Here is a 15,652-nt window from a genome sequence, read left to right as displayed (position 1 = left end):
CTCCAAGATATCCTGCAGATGGCAGTTCCGTGGTCCTTAATGACGAATTTCGAAGTCTTCGATTGGTTCCAGTGGTAGTTGTCTCCATCTTTCGCGGTCGTTGTATGCGGGGTTCTGCAGAGTAACGAGCGTTGAGCGACTTTACTTTCCTTCTGCCGTCCAGGTGAGCGGAATTCGAAGTGATGAATTCTTATGCGGATGCTGCGAGTTTTTGAGGTCATTGAAAATAGGTGCCTATGTTTGGATTGTCCAAAATCACATCCAAGCGCGGGGTTGCGGGGTCAGGGTCTCGGCTATCTGATGTAGTTTCGGGATCAGATCTCGGAGACCCATGTCAGTCATTTTCACCTATTGGACCTGAGGCGTCTCCTCAACACGTGATGGGGAGAAATATTCTGGCTACAGTTCTGATTCGGCGAGGAGCAACGGAGAGACTTTCCGATTCTCTCATTTGCCGTTGCGCCCTGGTTTGATGACTCCACACTTGGAATGTCTGCCAGCTAGTTTTTACATGTGTATGTCGTTGGAACATGCATATCCATGAGTCAGGGGCATCCAATGAGTCGGTCCCCTCAAACTCTCTCTTCCCATGCTCTGCAAACAATGGTCCAATAGCGGTCCGGGTCCTTTCTCATGTGTCCAACGTGAGGGCTTTGTCCAAAGTTCTCTCTCCTAACCACCAAACCCTTGGCTTCCGCATCTTCCGCATGCTCTTCAACGTCGCTCGCCGGAATCAGTGAATCGCCATCGCTATAAACGTACCACCTGGGCGCTTCCTTGCGGATGACTTCTGAGGACGTCAAGTTGAGTTGTTGCCTCATGTGTGATGCCATGGTTTCAAATCCAAACATTGGTGGAATTTGGTAGAAGACGACGAGGAGCATCCCGATGGCGAACTGCATCGGCCACCGCAGATAGAATTGCTTCGGCAGACCCAGGCTCATGGCCGATAAAGCAGGCAGCAATCTTGATTGACTGGGCGCAGAGTCGAGGAGAACGGCTTGTGCTGGCAATGGTCTCTCTGTGATGAAGCGGTACTGCTCAGCGAAGAGGGTCACGTTGCCGGTGCCTCCATTCGACATTGTGTGGACAAAAAGTCCGTCCGAGTCGGGTGTGGGGATGAAGTTGTGGAGAGCGGCCAGTGCGGCAGCGAATTCTTTCTTTTGACGGGCCTTGTTGTTGAAGAAAAAATCCGACGCCGACGACGTGAGGAGCAGAATTGGCGTGCAGGGCCACAGCTGTTGGTAGTATAGAACGTACTTGGTAACGTGCTTGAGGTTTGCGTCCATCCAACTCGAAAGCAGTACCAATTTTGGATCCTTTACTTGCCGAGATGCTCTCGTCTCCTTTTGCTCAGGCGTGTAAAGGTGCGTTTTGTGGTTGAGGGGCTTGAAGCCCGGCAAGACTGGGGCTGCGGCGACGGTCGACATGTTGAGGTACGTAGCTCCCCGTGTTGACCTTGTTGACAGAGCAGTTCGACGCCAGAGCGTGAGAGGAAATCGGCTTTGCAAACAACGAATCATCTTGACTCCACATATAATGCGGTCTCTTTCTTTTGCACGGACTCGAGGCGTTCAAGCGCTCCGGTTTTCGGCCGGCAGAGATCTGTTACTAATCACGACGATCCCTCGGCTTGACGTCTTGTTTGCTTCAATTCGACTCTCGTTCAGCCCTTATTTCATCTGCGCTTTTTCTTAGCATTGGCGGATCGAACACCAAGAAACTCAGCTTCTGCAGTCACCAATGGCAGCAGCGACCGTTCTGAGCGACGGCTGATGACGTGCTCTCGCGATGCCCTCATTGTCGCTTTCCAATCAAAGCCACGACTCGTGAACTTATCAAAAAGCCCGTGGAACAAAGAGCCCTTGTGCTGACTGGTACTATGCTTAGACACTGGCAGCAGCCACAGTCACGTCCATTGTTCCAGCAAACTCAAAGCACTGGAAAGGGAAGCGCCTAAGGCGCAGTACAAGTACTACGCGTAGGTACCGCCCAGATCTTTGGCGCCCTATCCTCAAGTTTTCCTCTCGTTTTTCATATTTTCATATTTTCACATTTCATCTTCTTCTGGCCCTGGTGGCGAATACATATATTTCAGAATGAGCGAAACCAAGATCTTCAACACAAGAGAATTCTCCCAAGTCCTGTCAGAAGGCCTCAAGAACTACGGCTACGTCACAGCACATGGCTGCAGCCCATTGGTCATGGCGATATGGGATGCTGTCCGCCCCTATTTAAATACTTCTGTCTATTCATCCGGGTACATAATGGTCCTCCTTCCGATGTTATGTTCAGCCGTGACTGGACTAGTAACTGGAGTCGCCAAAGTACCGGAAGTTCTCAACAAAGTCTACATGGAGTACTGGACGAGTACAGTAACCATTGACGATAGCCAATGGGATGTTTTGCACAAGGTCATCGCATGGGCCAATCATAACATCCCGGCCACTGGAAGAAACATCAAGGTCACGGACAAGAGAGTCACTGGCCTCAACGAGCGAAGCATTGACTTTCAGCCCGCCGGAAGATATGCGTTTGTCCACGAAAATCTCCGATTCTGGTTGGAGCACACAGTGCCAAAGGGAAATACCAACGATGCAATCGACTACTTGACCATCACATGCGGAGGCAGGGACACACGGCCTCTGAAGGACTTTGTCAAGATGTGCGAGGCTTTTACCGACGAGCTCGTTAGCGAGGCCGTCCAGGTTTTCAAGCCGAACGACCATTTCCGCCAATTTCAAAGACCGATCTTCACGCGAAGAAGGGACATGTTGTCGATTGATATGGAAGAGGACGTTAAAGCTGACTTGGTCAGAGACGCACAAAAGTACTTCCACCCTGCCTCCAAGGCCTACTACGCGAATCGAGGCATTCCTCTGCGCCGTGGCTACCTCTTCTGGGGCCCTCCCGGCTGCGGTAAGACATCCATTTGTGTTGCCCTTGCCAGCATGCTCCAGCTCCAGCTCTTCTCCATTTCACTGGCGTCTGCAAACGCCAACGATCGCAACCTGGAGAAGCTCTTCTCCACCCTGCCGAAAAAGTGCATCGTACTGCTCGAAGACATTGACAGTGCGGGCATCAGCCGCGAGAACATGGCCCAAGCCGCAAGTGGGAAATTCGCAGACAGGGAGAAGGGCTTCGACGACAAGCACCTTCCGCCGCGCGTCACCCTCAGCGGCCTCTTGAACGTCATTGACGGCGCCGGCGCCGCCGAAGGTCGCCTCATCATCATGACTTCAAACCACCCGGAGACGCTCGACCATGCCCTCATCCGCCCTGGCCGCATTGACAAGCAAGTCTACTTCGGCCACGTCTCCAAGAGCATCGCGGCCGCCATGTTCAAGCGCATATACAACAGCTACGGTGACGGGGAGGAGCAGGAGCAGGATGCTGACTTGGACGATGTCATGACAGACGTCGATGCCGTCGAGGACCTGGACCTCCTCGCTGATGCCTTTGCTCTCCAGGTCCCGGAGAGTGCACTGACGCCAGCCGAACTGCAGTGCTTTCTCTTGGAGCGCCGTAATTCGCCCTCGGATGCTGTGCGAGATTTCGAGCAGTGGGCTATCAAGACGATGACGGCTAAGTTGGCGCGCGAAGCCGGCGGAGCAAAGAAGATGCAACCACAGCGGAGGGCAAATCAAGCGAAGGCGAACAGCACCGCAACGCAGGGGTACTGTTCAGATGACGACGTTTACTTTTCGGCTAGATCGCACTGGAGTCCCTGATTGTCTGTGTCGCCCTTTGCGTTGATAGCATCTAGTTTAGTCCAAGACGCTGGTAGTCTACAAAAGTCAAAATAAACTTGGGTCACAAGAATTCCCGTTTCCTAGAGCAAGTGTGACTGTGGCGTCACAAACATGAATCTTGACCCGCAACAGGGTATCGCAAAATTTGATTGCCTTTGCTTCCCTTTCTCTACAGCCTCACTCAGAGACCGTGATACAGTAAAAGAAAGTGCGACAAAGACTTCAACAAAGACAAAGGTTCAAGCGTTTCTGATTCCGTGCCCCCAAGTGCACAACCTTCATTTGGTACTTGTCCACTGAGCGAAAATCAACAACAACTTGCCCCCTGATGCTTCTTCCTTCTTGGTTCAAGTCAGCACTCTCTGAACTACTTTGCAGCATTGTCCGACTCTTCTTGCTCACGTTAAGTTTCTCCCATTAACCAAAACTTGCATACTTGCTGAAACTGCTTTTTATTTACTACCACGTCTTTATCAGCTTACCACCAAACAACAAATCTGAGAGGCAGAAACGCCTCCATCCCTCATTCCACCGGTCAGACTATCACTCTCATCCCGTGTCGCTCCCCCTTAGTTCGTCTCCGCATCACTGAAGTCGAAGCCACAACAGTGAACAGCTCGTCCTCCAGGACAAGCAACATGACCCACACGCGTCTCTCTGACGTGCCTTGCACGTGGAAACATCGGCCAGACCGAGCAAGCGTCGCCATCCTTTTCGCCCGCTCTGCAAGCCGCTGTACACATAAGAATCCAACTACTCCGCGTTCTCATTCGCCAAGACCCGGCATTGCCTCCTTCCCACGACCGCCCGCTCAAACGTCGAATGATTGGATAGACAGTGGGCTTTACATCCAAAGTTCGACATTGGAGGTTAGAAAACGTGACGTCGACCGGTAGCCAGCGGTTCAATCAAAACAACACACGCATGGCGCGACAATGAACATACCGAACCGTACCGCTCGCGCATATCTAAGAATAGTAGTATTATAGGTCAGCATCGTATGCTGCTGCAGCAGCAGCAGCAGCAGTAGTAGCAGTAGCAAATGAGCAAACAGCTAAAACGGATGGGAAAAAGCTCCCTCCAGGGTATCCCAGAAAAGCAGCATCAGAGAAATGATGGCAGGAATACCACAAGGCGAAGCAGGGATGGAAGATTCGCTTCCCGCGTACGGCACGGTATTTGATGTGCCGTTACGCGCCGATCGAAGTTCGATCGGCCTTTATTCGCCCGCCACGCTTTTGTCGGCATTCCCGAAATCACTTGTAATTTTCAAGGCATGCGAAAGGGGGGTCTCGGTGTGTTGTGATTTTGATTTAGCCGCAATAAAGAAGCCGATTTTTTTAATTCATGATTTTTGGTCAGCTCGGCACCTGAACAGGCATCAGGAGTGCCGGCTGGACCAGTGTGTCTGTGTGTAAAACATTGGTAAGAGAAGAAGCAAAAAGTGCTCGGGTAGAAGCCCTCGGCATCAGACGTGTCCAACAGCCCCATCCCAACTTCAAACCGTGCTCTTCGCGCTGGACAAGAGCAGACGGGCGATCAGCGGAGAGAGAAGGCAACCGAAGGAGATCACGCTGGAACGGCAAGATAAGAAAACAGCGTCAGCGGGCCAGGTATCAGGGGCACCTCAATCTCCCAGCCACCGCGCCGTACCGTGCGGCACGAAACCAGACACGCGGCAAGCGCGGCAATCTGCGAGACACCGGTGAGGAGATCGAAATGCGAAACTTGAAAAGAACAGGGCAACATTAACACGCAGCCGAGTCCTGGCCCGCGCCAGGAACAGATAGAAACAAGGATGTAAAATCAAGAAAATGAATGCAATACAATAGACCAGCAAGGAAAACTCCAACGAAACGTAAGGAAATGCCAGAAGACAAACTAATAGCCTGCACAATGAGTGTCTCAACAAACGTGCTTTGGCTGGGGTATTTGCAGCATTTGGTGGTATAATGTATGCAAAGAACAGAAGAGAGCAGAAAGCGGCGACAGTTCCACCAAAACCCTTCGAGCTATCCCACGGTGTGTTTAGCAACCAACAAGCGAGAAAAAAGTCACGAAACAAAAAGAAAAACGAATCAATCCGAATGCCATTAGTGTGTTATAGAAGAGAAGAGTGAAGTCGAGGCAAACCCAGCAAGCATGCTGGATGACTGGCGCAAGTGGCGCCACGCTGGCAGGCAAGCCGTCGAGGGAATCGAAAGTCGTCAAATTTGGGAATGCTCGTGCTGTGCAAACGGCGAGAGGCGTGTGCGGGTGGTGAAGGTGGAAAAAAAATGGCTGACCATCGCCGGTGAGACCAGAGGTGGGAGCCAAAGGAAGAAACAAAACAAAACCGGATATTGCCAGAAGGAAGAAGAGAAAGAAGCGCGGCCAGAGGAAGGAATGGTGAAGGACTCTGAAAGAACCACGGGGACCCAAGACGCGGAAGATGGACCGGAAAAGCCAGTAAGAGAGCCAGCGCGGTGATTGCCGACTTGTCGACGGAAAGGAGGGACCTGGCTGATCCACGAGCCCGGCAGGCGCGGCATAAAGAGCAGAATTTTCAACCCGCGTAGTGCAACCGAAAAAGCCCCGTCGCGGCAAGAGCCCACCCAACCACCAACACCCCGTTCAACAGTGTTGTTCCCCAACCCGAGCCCGTATGGTCTAATCGCAACTCAACAGGCAAAAACAAAAAAACCCTAGCCATCCCAATGAAATCTACGCAAGCCAGAGAGCAATTTGGGGGGATGCGCATGCCGTAATCGTTAAAGCAAATCCGGTGTCGAGGCGCCGGTGTCGAAGAGGAGTGGAAGGAAAAGCTGCATCTGCGCAAGCGTGCCGTCGTCAAAAACAAAGAAACCAGAATCTCGGTATCGACAGGGAGGAGACCGGGGTAGGAGAGAAGAGAAAATGCGCAAGCTTTTGAAAACAATCCCCCAAAACTTTTTCAATGCCAATTCGCTGCGAAAGCAATGCGAAACAAGTCTGAAGCCTATTGACAGCAGTCAAGAGTCAGACAGCCCATGCTGCGGAAACCCGGCGCACCATGTGTCTTTGGTGCATCAGCCGGCCACAGACTGAGGGAAGCCAGTAGCCATAAAGTAAGGCGGGTGCTGGCGGGCGCAGTACATGCAGGTGCAGCCGACCCCGTGGCCGCTCCACATGTGGTGGCCGTAAACGGGGGTGTACGCCGACGGGGTGAAGAGCGGAGCCTGCTCCTGCGGGCTGGGCAGCTGGTGGTGGTAGGGAGGGAAACCGAAGACGCTGCGACGCGTGTAACCCTCGGGCGGTGCCCAGGTTCCAGGTCCGCCGTAGTACTCTGGAGTCGTAGGTCCAGTGTGCGGCGCAGACGAAGGAGAGCGCTCGGTCGTGCTGCGAGACACGCCCCAAGGGTCGTGCTGGGCGTAACCAGGCGTACCATGCTGCGACAAAGGCTCGCAGGAAGACAGGGACTTGGCATACGTCGACTGGACGGGAGACGGCAGCTTCGGGAGCGAACGTAAACGGTTCATGTTGTGGTGAACCCTGGTGTCGATTGGAGCAAGCTTCGTCTGGTTGGCGACGCGGGCGGCCGCGCGGGTCTCGAATTCCTTCCAGTGCTCGTTCCAAGAGTTGAAACCACGAGGTTCGTTCGGCTGGCGGTGCAGGTTGAAGCCGAGCTTCTCAAGCCAGTCGCGCTCCAGATGGTTGAGCTCAACAACATTGATGCCGCTGACCTCGGACCAAGAACGGTTGATGAACGTGTTGTCGTCGAGGAACTTGCTACCCAACATCAAAGCCGTCGTCAGAAGACGATAGATTTGAGAGTCGGGTCCCTTGAGCGGCGCACCAGTCGAAAGCATGTCCATGCGAATCGACAAGTAGTTGAGGCTCAGCATGATCGTAGCCGAGGGCAAGCGGGTCGCACAGAGGACCTGGTGAACCCACTTCCTAAAAGACGGAGGCGACTGGCGACCTGGTTGAATGCTTCGCATGAGGTCAATATCTGCGAGGCAGATTGGGGACTTGAGCAGATCATACATTCCCTGTGCCATTTCAGACACGAAGTCCGTCATGGTCTCCATTTCATAGTCGAGTTTCGCGCTGACGCCACCAACGGGCTTTTCTTCCTTCATGGTCATGTCCACGCGAGGCTGCTCCTGCATCGAACGCTGCATGTTCATTTCGGGCATAGGAAGAGGTAGGATTGGGGCGCCAACAGACTCATAGTATGGAGGAGGCTGGAAGGTAGACGTGTTCGCATTATGATACCCCGCGTGCTGGGGGAAAGCCATGTGCTGGGGAGCCATGCCGGGAGGGTGGCCGTAGCTGTCTGAATAGTCGTAGCGGTGCTCCTCGTGGTTACCAATGCCAGGCCGGGCGGAGTACTGTTGCTGCTGGTACTGAATATTTCCACAACCGTTGTTGGCGTTGTAGCTTGGAACGAACTCCGGCGGCGACAGCGGAAGGTGCCGCGGCATGGAAGGACGGAAGAAGGAGGGCATCCTGGACTGAACAGGCGCAGTGAAATAAAAGAAACGGTGCGCTGACACTCCGAGACAGTCAGATATAGTCTGGCGGCGATTTGGACCAAACTGACCGTTTCTTTTGTTTCCGACCGAAGCGGACTTTGAGCAAAAGCTCTGGAAACGACCCTGACAAGCGAATCTAGTAACGGTGTCTCATGCGCGGGTGTGAATTACGGGTTGGTTGAAAAATGTGTGGCGAAGACTGGCAAGTTGTCGATGTTTGGGTAGGATAAGCGGAGGAGTAGAGCGAGCCGATCTATGCGCGGATGTCGACCAGTGGTCCGTTTATTGTTGTTGAAGTTGAGCTCACAAGGGAGTTGCGTGTGGGAAAACCGAGACCAAACAGCAGTCGATCCTTGACGGGCACGGATCCAAAGACAACGATGCTGAGGTATTTTTCTTGACAAGACCGGCGGATTGTTGTCTTGGGGGGGCAGAATGTCGGTGGGTAGGCCGGGACGATTCTAAGTAAATAGCTCGTCGTGGGTAGCCCTTTTCTCGACCGCCTTTTCGATGAAGCCGGACTGCAACAAAGCAGACCGCTTGCTGAAATTGCTGGAAGATGCGTTTCAAGGCGATCGAAACTGGATGATGGCGAAGCGTTTGTGTTGCTGCAGCGTCAGGCAGAAAAAAAAAAGAAGAAGGTGCAACCGGTCGGTCGGTCGGTCAGTCGGTCGGTCGGTCAAGCGACGGGAGAGAAAACCGTGGCTTGGAGAAGATTCCGCTGAAGTCGGTGCAGGGCACAGAATTCGGGCAGATGATTCTCACGATGCCAGATCTCGAGCCACGGCAGGGAGAGGGGATGGAGAAGGATGCGAGTCGATGGCCGCGACAGATGGGGGACGGAAGCAGGACTTGTAACTTTTTCGCAGCACGGGGCCCTTGTCGGCGGTCCGAGGCAGCGTCGGGGCCAGGGACGGTGAGCAGACTCACAGGCGGTGGTGGGGACGGAGGAAGGGGAGCGCTGTGGCCAGGGCGCTTGTATCGAGTGTTTGGGCGGCGCAAGGAGGAGATGGTTGGGGAGAGGGAGGAGAAGAGGGGGTTGAGCGAGAGAGTGAGAGAGAGAAGGTGGGTGGGTGGAGGATGAGATGGGTGGAGAAGGGAGACAGCCGGACGGAAGAGTCGGGGCGGCGGCGGCGGCGGCGGAGGAGGAGGGCGAGGGCGAGGGCGAGGGCAAGTGCTTGGGTGGGTGGTGAGAGAAGCGAGAACAAATCCGGGCAGCCAACCCAACGCCACGAACCGCGCGCTCTCTGGCATTAAACCAGCCAGCCGAACGAGTCAAGTGTCATGTATAATTTTATCCGCGACTCTGCCCGTGGCCCTGGAGGGCTGGCGGCGAAATTGCTTAGTTGCTCCTGGCCTGGCTGTGTCAAGCCAAGGGCAGCGGGCGCAATCAATCAATGCAGTTTTGGACGAGCAGCCGGCAGAGCCCCTTGGACGTCGTCACACTCGAGATCCATGGCGCCCGTCACGATCGCGTCGTGAGGTGGTGGCAACCGTGCAGTGAGTGTTCTGTGTCGCTGAGCCACGCCGCGTCTGACCAACGCTCGCTGGCCTCGACCTTGCGCCGGCTGAGACAGGTTTCATTCCTGGCCTCGCGACCAAGGGAAGGGGACCGGGACTGGCACGTAAGTAGGTACAGTCTTGTACGCAGCGTTGACAATGTATTGCCAAGACTGACGCGGCCGTGGTCATCTTGTTGATTCTTTCTGCACGGCGGCGTCAACGTCAAAGGACAACTTAACGGCCTGTCTGCCTGCCATGCTGCGCCTCCATTCCCTCAGCGTTTCCGGTTGGCCTTTGCACGTGCACCAACGATTCCCCGTTGCCTCAGCTCAGGTCACTCATTCTCTCAAAAATTCCACAGGCCCTGCCCTGCGTATGCGGCATGAGGATCCTGCGGGACACATGAGGATCCTGCGGGACACGTCTGGGCGTCGGATTATCACTCCTGACACGGGCCAAACGCTGCTACCATTATTTCGATAGCGTTTTGCCCGTGATTCGAGAGACTGATTGATGAGCAATCACTGAGCGACACAAGACACAGTATTCCCTCCTCAACACGTGGATATTCAAGGGGACGCGTTCAAGCGCTGTGGCTGTCTCCCTCTGCCCACGGCCGTGCTCAGTTCGACGCATGGCAGACTGACCTAATCACCGCAGCCCGTCTCAGACAGAGCATGCCTGGCGCCCCGGCGAGGTGGCCAGGGAGTGAAAGCATGCGAGAGAGAACAATTACAAATTAGTAACTGATAGCGTGCCATTTCATCCATCATCAATTATTGCGGACAAAAAACATTTGCCACGCGCGGGTTGTGCTGTGCTGTAGTGCTCCACGACTGGTACCCAATCTAGTATCTACCTACCTTACCCACCTCGACGACATCATCACTTTGCAACCATCCATCTGACAGACCGTCGGCGCCAGCCCGTCATCAGAACCAACACCAGGCATCTTCCGTCGCATTGTCCCCCTCTTCTCCGACGTCATTGCGCGCTCCGAGTCCAGATCCTACTGGACCCGGACACCCGACAAACCCCGCCGGCCATGTGCTTGCTTCCTGCTCTCTCACCACTCACAAGCGCCACGGCGTGCAGCTGATATTTGTCTGTGCCGGCGACTTAGTCTTCCAGGCGGCCACACTATTAGGACGACATTCGTATCGTCACTGTCTTGGCCCAAGTTAGTCGCGCCTCCAAGCCGACTGGCTGTCTACAACCGCGAAAAAAAAAAAAAAAAAAAAAGCCTGGATGTATCCCTCCACCCGCCGAACTCATCACTCATCCTCTCCTGCATACCGCCATCCAGTCAGCCCCGAGGATGTCCACAAAGTCACCTATCCACACCATCTGCCCTTGGCAGCAGATGACCTCACTTCACAGCGGCTGATTCCTTTCTTCCCCTTCTCTCCCGCAGTCCTGTGGTCCTAGACCATTCTCGCTCGTGATCGGCGACCAAGGCAGCGCGTCGCGAATAACTCACTGCCACCTTTTTTTCCCCGCTGAACCGCGCTTCGTATTTCGCCCTGCCAAAGATATCCTCCCCGCCCGTGCGCCTAGGTACTCTAAAAGAGACACTTCCGTGCCAACCACTCGCCAGCCTTGCCCTGGCTGCGTGTCTGGAAGAACATGTCAACATCTTCAAAAGACCCCTTGTCCGCTCTCGGTTACCTCCGTCTCTTACTAGTCCTGACCTGTCCTGTCCTGTCCTGACCTCGCTTCCGGCGGCGGACGGACGGACGGACGTGGCCGCACTGCCTCCCGCATCCGTCCCGTCGATGTTGCCCACCACGTTCTTCTCCCCGCTCGCTGTGTGCATCTCGTCTCTCATGCTTCCTAATCCCAGCCTTTCCATCTCGTACACACTGCGCGCTTTCTCTTTGCCGTCCTTGCTAGGTAATCAGCCTCTGCAACTTGTCTTCATTTGCCGGGGAGGCCTAAGAGGCTTTCTTGCTTGCTTGCTTGCTTGCTTGCTTGCTTGCTTGCTTGCGCGCACGCACGCTCGTTTCCCGTCAACAATTGCCGGCACCCACCACCACATGGATGTGATGATGTGCGACCCACTTCATCCGGAAAGGCAATCCAGCCCCTACCTACCGTACCCCGACCCCAACCAGCTGGCCGCCGCCGCTCAACCCATTCGTCTAGCCACCCAGTTCGCTGCTCACTCGCTAGCTACATGCAACCGTGCTGCACCTGCATATCTACACCCATCCATCCATCCGTTCACGCCATGCCATGCCAGCTGCAACGTGCGCGTGCTTGCTTACTTGCGCATCGCCGCCGCCGCCGCCGCCGCCGCCGCATTCGCTGACTGGCTGCTATGAAAAGAAAGCCCGCGGCATGTTCCGCTGCATCGGGTGGATGTACAGTATAATAGTGAAGATGGTAAGTGGGCGGGCCAGGTGAGTTTTGGTCTGGTTACATAGGATGGTGGTGATGGTGGTGGTGATGTGCTACTGCTGCTTTGTAAGGCGACAAGCAAGACGTCGGATGGGGTTGGGACTTCAGAGTAGGTCAGAAGGAAGGAGAGGTTGAAGGGCTTGTTGGATGGATGGATGGATTGATGGGTAAGAGGGTTTCTCTCCCTGCAGTGCCATGCTACCCCTAAGACTGCTCGGGCTGGGAATATACTCGCTCTTGTTCTTAATCTGTCCTTCTCCATGGTCGTCCTTCCCGTCTCCATCGGTCTTCACATCGACTGTGTCAACTCTACCAACAGAAAAGGCATGCCGAGCCGATTGTGAATTCATTGGCCGTCGCTGTGCTTGTGGTAACCCTTTGAATTCGGAGTGGAGAATAGACGCACCAGATGGGAAAGCTACGAAGAGAAATGAGAGAAATGAGTGGCGAACCGAGAAAGGGTTCCAAAGGGGCCTGCTGGCACTGTGATTCAGTGAAGGGAATGAGTGCCAAATTAGCGAGTGTAGGGGAGCATAGGATGACAAGCCGCAAGGGGGTTTGGACAAAAACTCAGGGGAGATAAAACAGATAGTGTTTGGCTGTCATACCTGTACGTCGTTTTTGCTGATTGTTGAGCGCGGTGGGACGAAGGGGAGAGAAGGTCTGGACATTGGAAGGGCGGCATCACAATAGGTCGATGGACGCGGAAATTGGTGCGCAGGTACAACAGCCATCAGCCGTGTCACAGTGAAGAATTTGGGCGAATTGAACATGAAGAAGGTAGAACCACTCGATTCGCGGTACTCCAGACGCCAATAAAGGATGAGTGGCTCAGCGGCTCCCATGGTATTTAGCCAGCTACCCTACGATACGAAGACGCCTTAGCCTTGCCAGTCGTAACCCATCCCAGTCAAAACACCTTTTTTTGATTGCCCACCACGCAGCAGCATGCCGTAGCAGCTCCCGCGCTTAGTTCATCTGGCGGATGAGGGCGTTGATGTGGTCCTCACGGTTGCCAAGGTCACCGCCCTCGACGAAGTGCTTGAACTTGCGGGGACGGAAGCCACCAGTGGGGTTGGAGAGCTTGAAGGGCCAGAGGAAGTTGCAGGCCTGCTTGAAGTTGGGGCCGACGGTGTAGATCTCGTGGATCAGGTCCTCAATGCAGACGATGCCGTACTGGCCGAGGTTCTCCTCGATGATGGCGTTGTCGGTCAGCGGGATGCGCTGCTTGTTGACCTTGCCGTAACCGCGCTTGTAGATGAGCTCACGGACGGACTTGAGGTTGGGGTAACCGTAGGCGATGTAGGGCTCGACGATCTTGAGCATCTCCAGGGTGGCCTTGGTGAGCTTGACGAAGACACCGTTGTTGATCTGGAGAAGACGGAGAAGCTGGAGGGTCTTGCGCTTCTTGGGGTCGATCTTGTTGATACCCTTGATGCGGGTCACGAAGACGAGCTTGGGCTCAGCAGGGACGTAGAAAGAGCCCTCCTGCTTGGCAACGCGAGCGAGGCGGACCTTCTCGCGCTCGGCATCACGGTACTCCTTGACGTAGGACTCGGCGCGCTTGAAGATGACCTCACGCTTCTTCTTGTTGGCCTGTTGCAATGTTAGTCTGAACCTTCTAGACAACACAGCGGGCTCCGGAGAATCAGCCATTGTCAGTCCCGAAAGATGGTTAACTTGGAGACAGCATTGACCCGAGGGTCTAGTCATCTCAGTTGGTAGTTTGCATCATCCAGGCTGCTTCTCCATCGCAGAGGAAAAAAGACTGTACTGACCTCACGCTTCTTCTGGAGGTCGGCAGCACGGGCCTCCTGGTCCTTCTGCTGGGTCTTGCGCTTCTTGAGAAGCGTCTCAGGGACGAGGACCTGGTCCTTGGTGGGGATGGTGCTACATGAACCGACATGTCAGCAGGCTGGCCTTTTGGTGAGCAGAGCGCTCCCAGACGAGAACTGCAGCAAGTGCGGCATTCCCGACTGGAGATGGACTCGATGGAGGATTTTGATCGATGAGGAACCTCGCGAACCGCGGCAGGGATTACCCCCAAGCGACAAGACCCCGAGCAGAGCTCGAGAGAGGATGCGCGCGCGTAGGGACAGCGTGGTTTTACCCAGCTTAGCTACGGCGGCAATTCCGTTTCAGGGAGAAGAAACCTTCAACCCCAATGCCCTAGCCATGCATTCTCAACCGCCATGCGAAGATCATGGTCAGAGGAGGACCATGGCCCAGGAGTGTGTATCGAGCTGGTACTGTCGCGACAGTATTCTCCAGCAGGAAAGGCCGAACCAGCTGCGTTCTCGTCTTGGATTCAACGCGACGAGTAGAGGTAGACGTACGACTTGACGGTGACCATTTTGACGGGTTGCCGGCGGTGCTGCTGGTGAGTTAGTCGTGAGGCGTGGAGGAAAAAAGTAGAGGACGGCGAAATTTGGATAAGGTGTGGTGCCCTTAGCGAAGGCGGTCTGCGGCTTGGATGGTCCGAGCGCATGGATCTGCCGGTGCTGCTACTCCAGGCGCAAGCTGGACGACATCTGCAGCACCATCAATCGTCGCTTGCTCTTCTCCACGTCCCAGCCCTCGAAGCTCGATCACAATATTCCATTGCACTGTCTTTCGTTTGCCCAGACGTGCACCATGTCCTCCAACCGCCGCGGCGTCGGCCTCTCCGCCTTTGACCAACACCGCATCACCCAAGCCCAATATGCCTCGCACGGCACCAACATGCGCGCACAGCACCTGCAATCGCTGCAAACTCAGCTCTCCGTATTCCAGTCGCTCCTCCACCAATTCAGCATCACACACGCCAAAGATATCCGCTCCAACCCCACCTTCCGCGCCGAGTTTGCCCGCATGTGCAACGCCATCGGCGTGGATCCGCTAGCATCGTCGAACCGTAGAGGCGACGGCGGGAACAAGTCGGGAGGGGGCGGCAGCTTTTGGGCACAGATGCTAGGAGGCAGCGTCAACGACTTTTACTTTGAGCTGGCCGTCCGCGTTGTCGAGGTGTGCCGCGAAACGCGGGCGGAGAATGGAGGCATGATTGCGTTGCTCGAGGTCCGGCAGAGGGTACAAAAGGGCAGAGGCATTGGTGGCGGCATGGAAGTCTCAGAGTACGTAGTACAATCAACGACTACATTTGCGAATGCTCATCATCCTACAGTGACGACATTTTGCGCGCCGTCAAGTCGTTGGAGCCGCTGGGTTCGGGCTTTACAATTATGAAATTGGGCCACAAGCAAATGATTCGATCAGTGCCAAAGGAGCTGAACACTGATCAGTCGGCGGTCCTCGAAGCCATACAAGTGCTGGGGTACGTGACGGTATCGATGTTGCAAATCAACCTGGGCTGGGAGCGAGCAAGATGCATGGCCATCATGGACGACCTCATGACCGACTCGCTGGTCTGGGTGGACAAACAAACAGAAGAAACCGAGTATTGGTCACCAACATTTATACACGATGCAGCGGCAGGCGAAGAAGTTGCATGAAGAATTGGCCATT

At 54.8% G+C, this 15,652-nt stretch overlaps 7 protein-coding genes across 7 annotated transcripts; 2 read left to right on the top strand and 5 right to left on the bottom strand.

The window, feature by feature from the left end:
- Nucleotides 1-232: 232 nt before the first annotated feature.
- On the bottom strand, nt 233-1,555 carry IWZ02DRAFT_461919 (uncharacterized protein). Its single transcript, XM_066768248.1, has one exon. The coding sequence runs from the start codon at nt 1,521-1,523 to the stop codon at nt 573-575; it is 951 nt and encodes a 316-aa protein (XP_066619034.1). The 5' UTR covers nt 1,524-1,555; the 3' UTR covers nt 233-572.
- Nucleotides 1,556-1,662: 107 nt separating this feature from the next.
- Nucleotides 1,663-3,852, top strand: IWZ02DRAFT_88507 (P-loop containing nucleoside triphosphate hydrolase protein). Its single transcript, XM_066771373.1, has one exon. It carries the CDS (start codon nt 2,100-2,102, stop codon nt 3,729-3,731), a length of 1,632 nt encoding a protein of 543 aa, XP_066619033.1. The 5' UTR covers nt 1,663-2,099; the 3' UTR covers nt 3,732-3,852.
- A 2,793-nt stretch (nt 3,853-6,645) lies between these two features.
- IWZ02DRAFT_88336 (uncharacterized protein) lies at nt 6,646-8,590 on the bottom strand. Its single transcript, XM_066771371.1, has 3 exons — nt 8,317-8,590; nt 7,758-8,268; nt 6,646-7,703 (listed from the first exon to the last, which is right to left on the bottom strand). Exons 2-3 carry the CDS (start codon nt 8,219-8,221, stop codon nt 6,800-6,802), a joined length of 1,368 nt encoding a protein of 455 aa, XP_066619032.1. The 5' UTR covers nt 8,222-8,268; nt 8,317-8,590; the 3' UTR covers nt 6,646-6,799.
- A 321-nt stretch (nt 8,591-8,911) lies between these two features.
- On the bottom strand, nt 8,912-9,502 carry IWZ02DRAFT_436521 (uncharacterized protein; the record flags this gene model as incomplete). Its single annotated transcript, XM_066766537.1, has 1 exon — nt 8,912-9,502. One exon carries the CDS (start codon nt 9,500-9,502, stop codon nt 8,912-8,914), a length of 591 nt encoding a protein of 196 aa, XP_066619031.1.
- Nucleotides 9,503-12,165: 2,663 nt separating this feature from the next.
- On the bottom strand, nt 12,166-12,978 carry IWZ02DRAFT_88463 (uncharacterized protein). The gene is made up of 2 exons (XM_066771372.1): nt 12,760-12,978; nt 12,166-12,634 (listed from the first exon to the last, which is right to left on the bottom strand). The coding sequence occupies exons 1-2, from the start codon at nt 12,834-12,836 to the stop codon at nt 12,256-12,258; spliced, it is 456 nt and encodes a 151-aa protein (XP_066619030.1). The 5' UTR covers nt 12,837-12,978; the 3' UTR covers nt 12,166-12,255.
- A 142-nt stretch (nt 12,979-13,120) lies between these two features.
- On the bottom strand, nt 13,121-14,504 carry IWZ02DRAFT_493949 (60S ribosomal protein uL30; the record flags this gene model as incomplete). Its single annotated transcript, XM_066769976.1, has 3 exons — nt 13,121-13,747; nt 13,930-14,041; nt 14,488-14,504. The coding sequence occupies 3 exons, from the start codon at nt 14,502-14,504 to the stop codon at nt 13,121-13,123; spliced, it is 756 nt and encodes a 251-aa protein (XP_066619029.1).
- A 281-nt stretch (nt 14,505-14,785) lies between these two features.
- IWZ02DRAFT_385057 (EAP30 family protein) lies at nt 14,786-15,639 on the top strand (the record flags this gene model as incomplete). The annotated part of the gene is made up of 2 exons (XM_066765374.1): nt 14,786-15,261; nt 15,312-15,639. The coding sequence occupies 2 exons, from the start codon at nt 14,786-14,788 to the stop codon at nt 15,637-15,639; spliced, it is 804 nt and encodes a 267-aa protein (XP_066619028.1).
- Between the last annotated feature and the right edge of the window lie 13 nt (nt 15,640-15,652).

This window comes from Phyllosticta citriasiana (genome assembly GCF_038021145.1).
Source record: "Phyllosticta citriasiana strain CBS 120426 chromosome Unknown IWZ02scaffold_15, whole genome shotgun sequence".
In the NCBI taxonomy this organism is placed as follows: Eukaryota; Fungi; Ascomycota; class Dothideomycetes; order Botryosphaeriales; family Phyllostictaceae; genus Phyllosticta; species Phyllosticta citriasiana.
The sequence above is the reverse complement of the archived record's forward strand: the minus strand, read 5'-3'. Positions and strand labels throughout refer to the sequence as shown.

What these genes read in the sequence shown, in the direction of transcription:
- IWZ02DRAFT_88507 (XM_066771373.1), top strand. Translation starts at nt 2,100, where the DNA reads ATGAGCGAAACCAAGATCTTCAACACAAGAGAATTCTCCCAAGTCCTG.
- IWZ02DRAFT_461919 (XM_066768248.1), bottom strand. Translation starts at nt 1,523, where the DNA reads ATGATTCGTTGTTTGCAAAGCCGATTTCCTCTCACGCTCTGGCGTCGA.
- IWZ02DRAFT_88336 (XM_066771371.1), bottom strand. Translation starts at nt 8,221, where the DNA reads ATGCCCTCCTTCTTCCGTCCTTCCATGCCGCGGCACCTTCCGCTGTCG. An exon ending in TCTGAAATGGCACAGGGAAT is followed by an intron (nt 7,704 to 7,757) that starts GTATGATCTGCT and finishes CCTCATGCGAAG; the next exon opens with CATTCAACCAGGTCGCCAGT.
- IWZ02DRAFT_88463 (XM_066771372.1), bottom strand. Translation starts at nt 12,836, where the DNA reads ATGCCGCCCTTCCAATGTCCAGACCTTCTCTCCCCTTCGTCCCACCGC. An exon ending in TCAGCAAAAACGACGTACAG is followed by an intron (nt 12,635 to 12,759) that starts GTATGACAGCCA and finishes ACTGAATCACAG; the next exon opens with TGCCAGCAGGCCCCTTTGGA.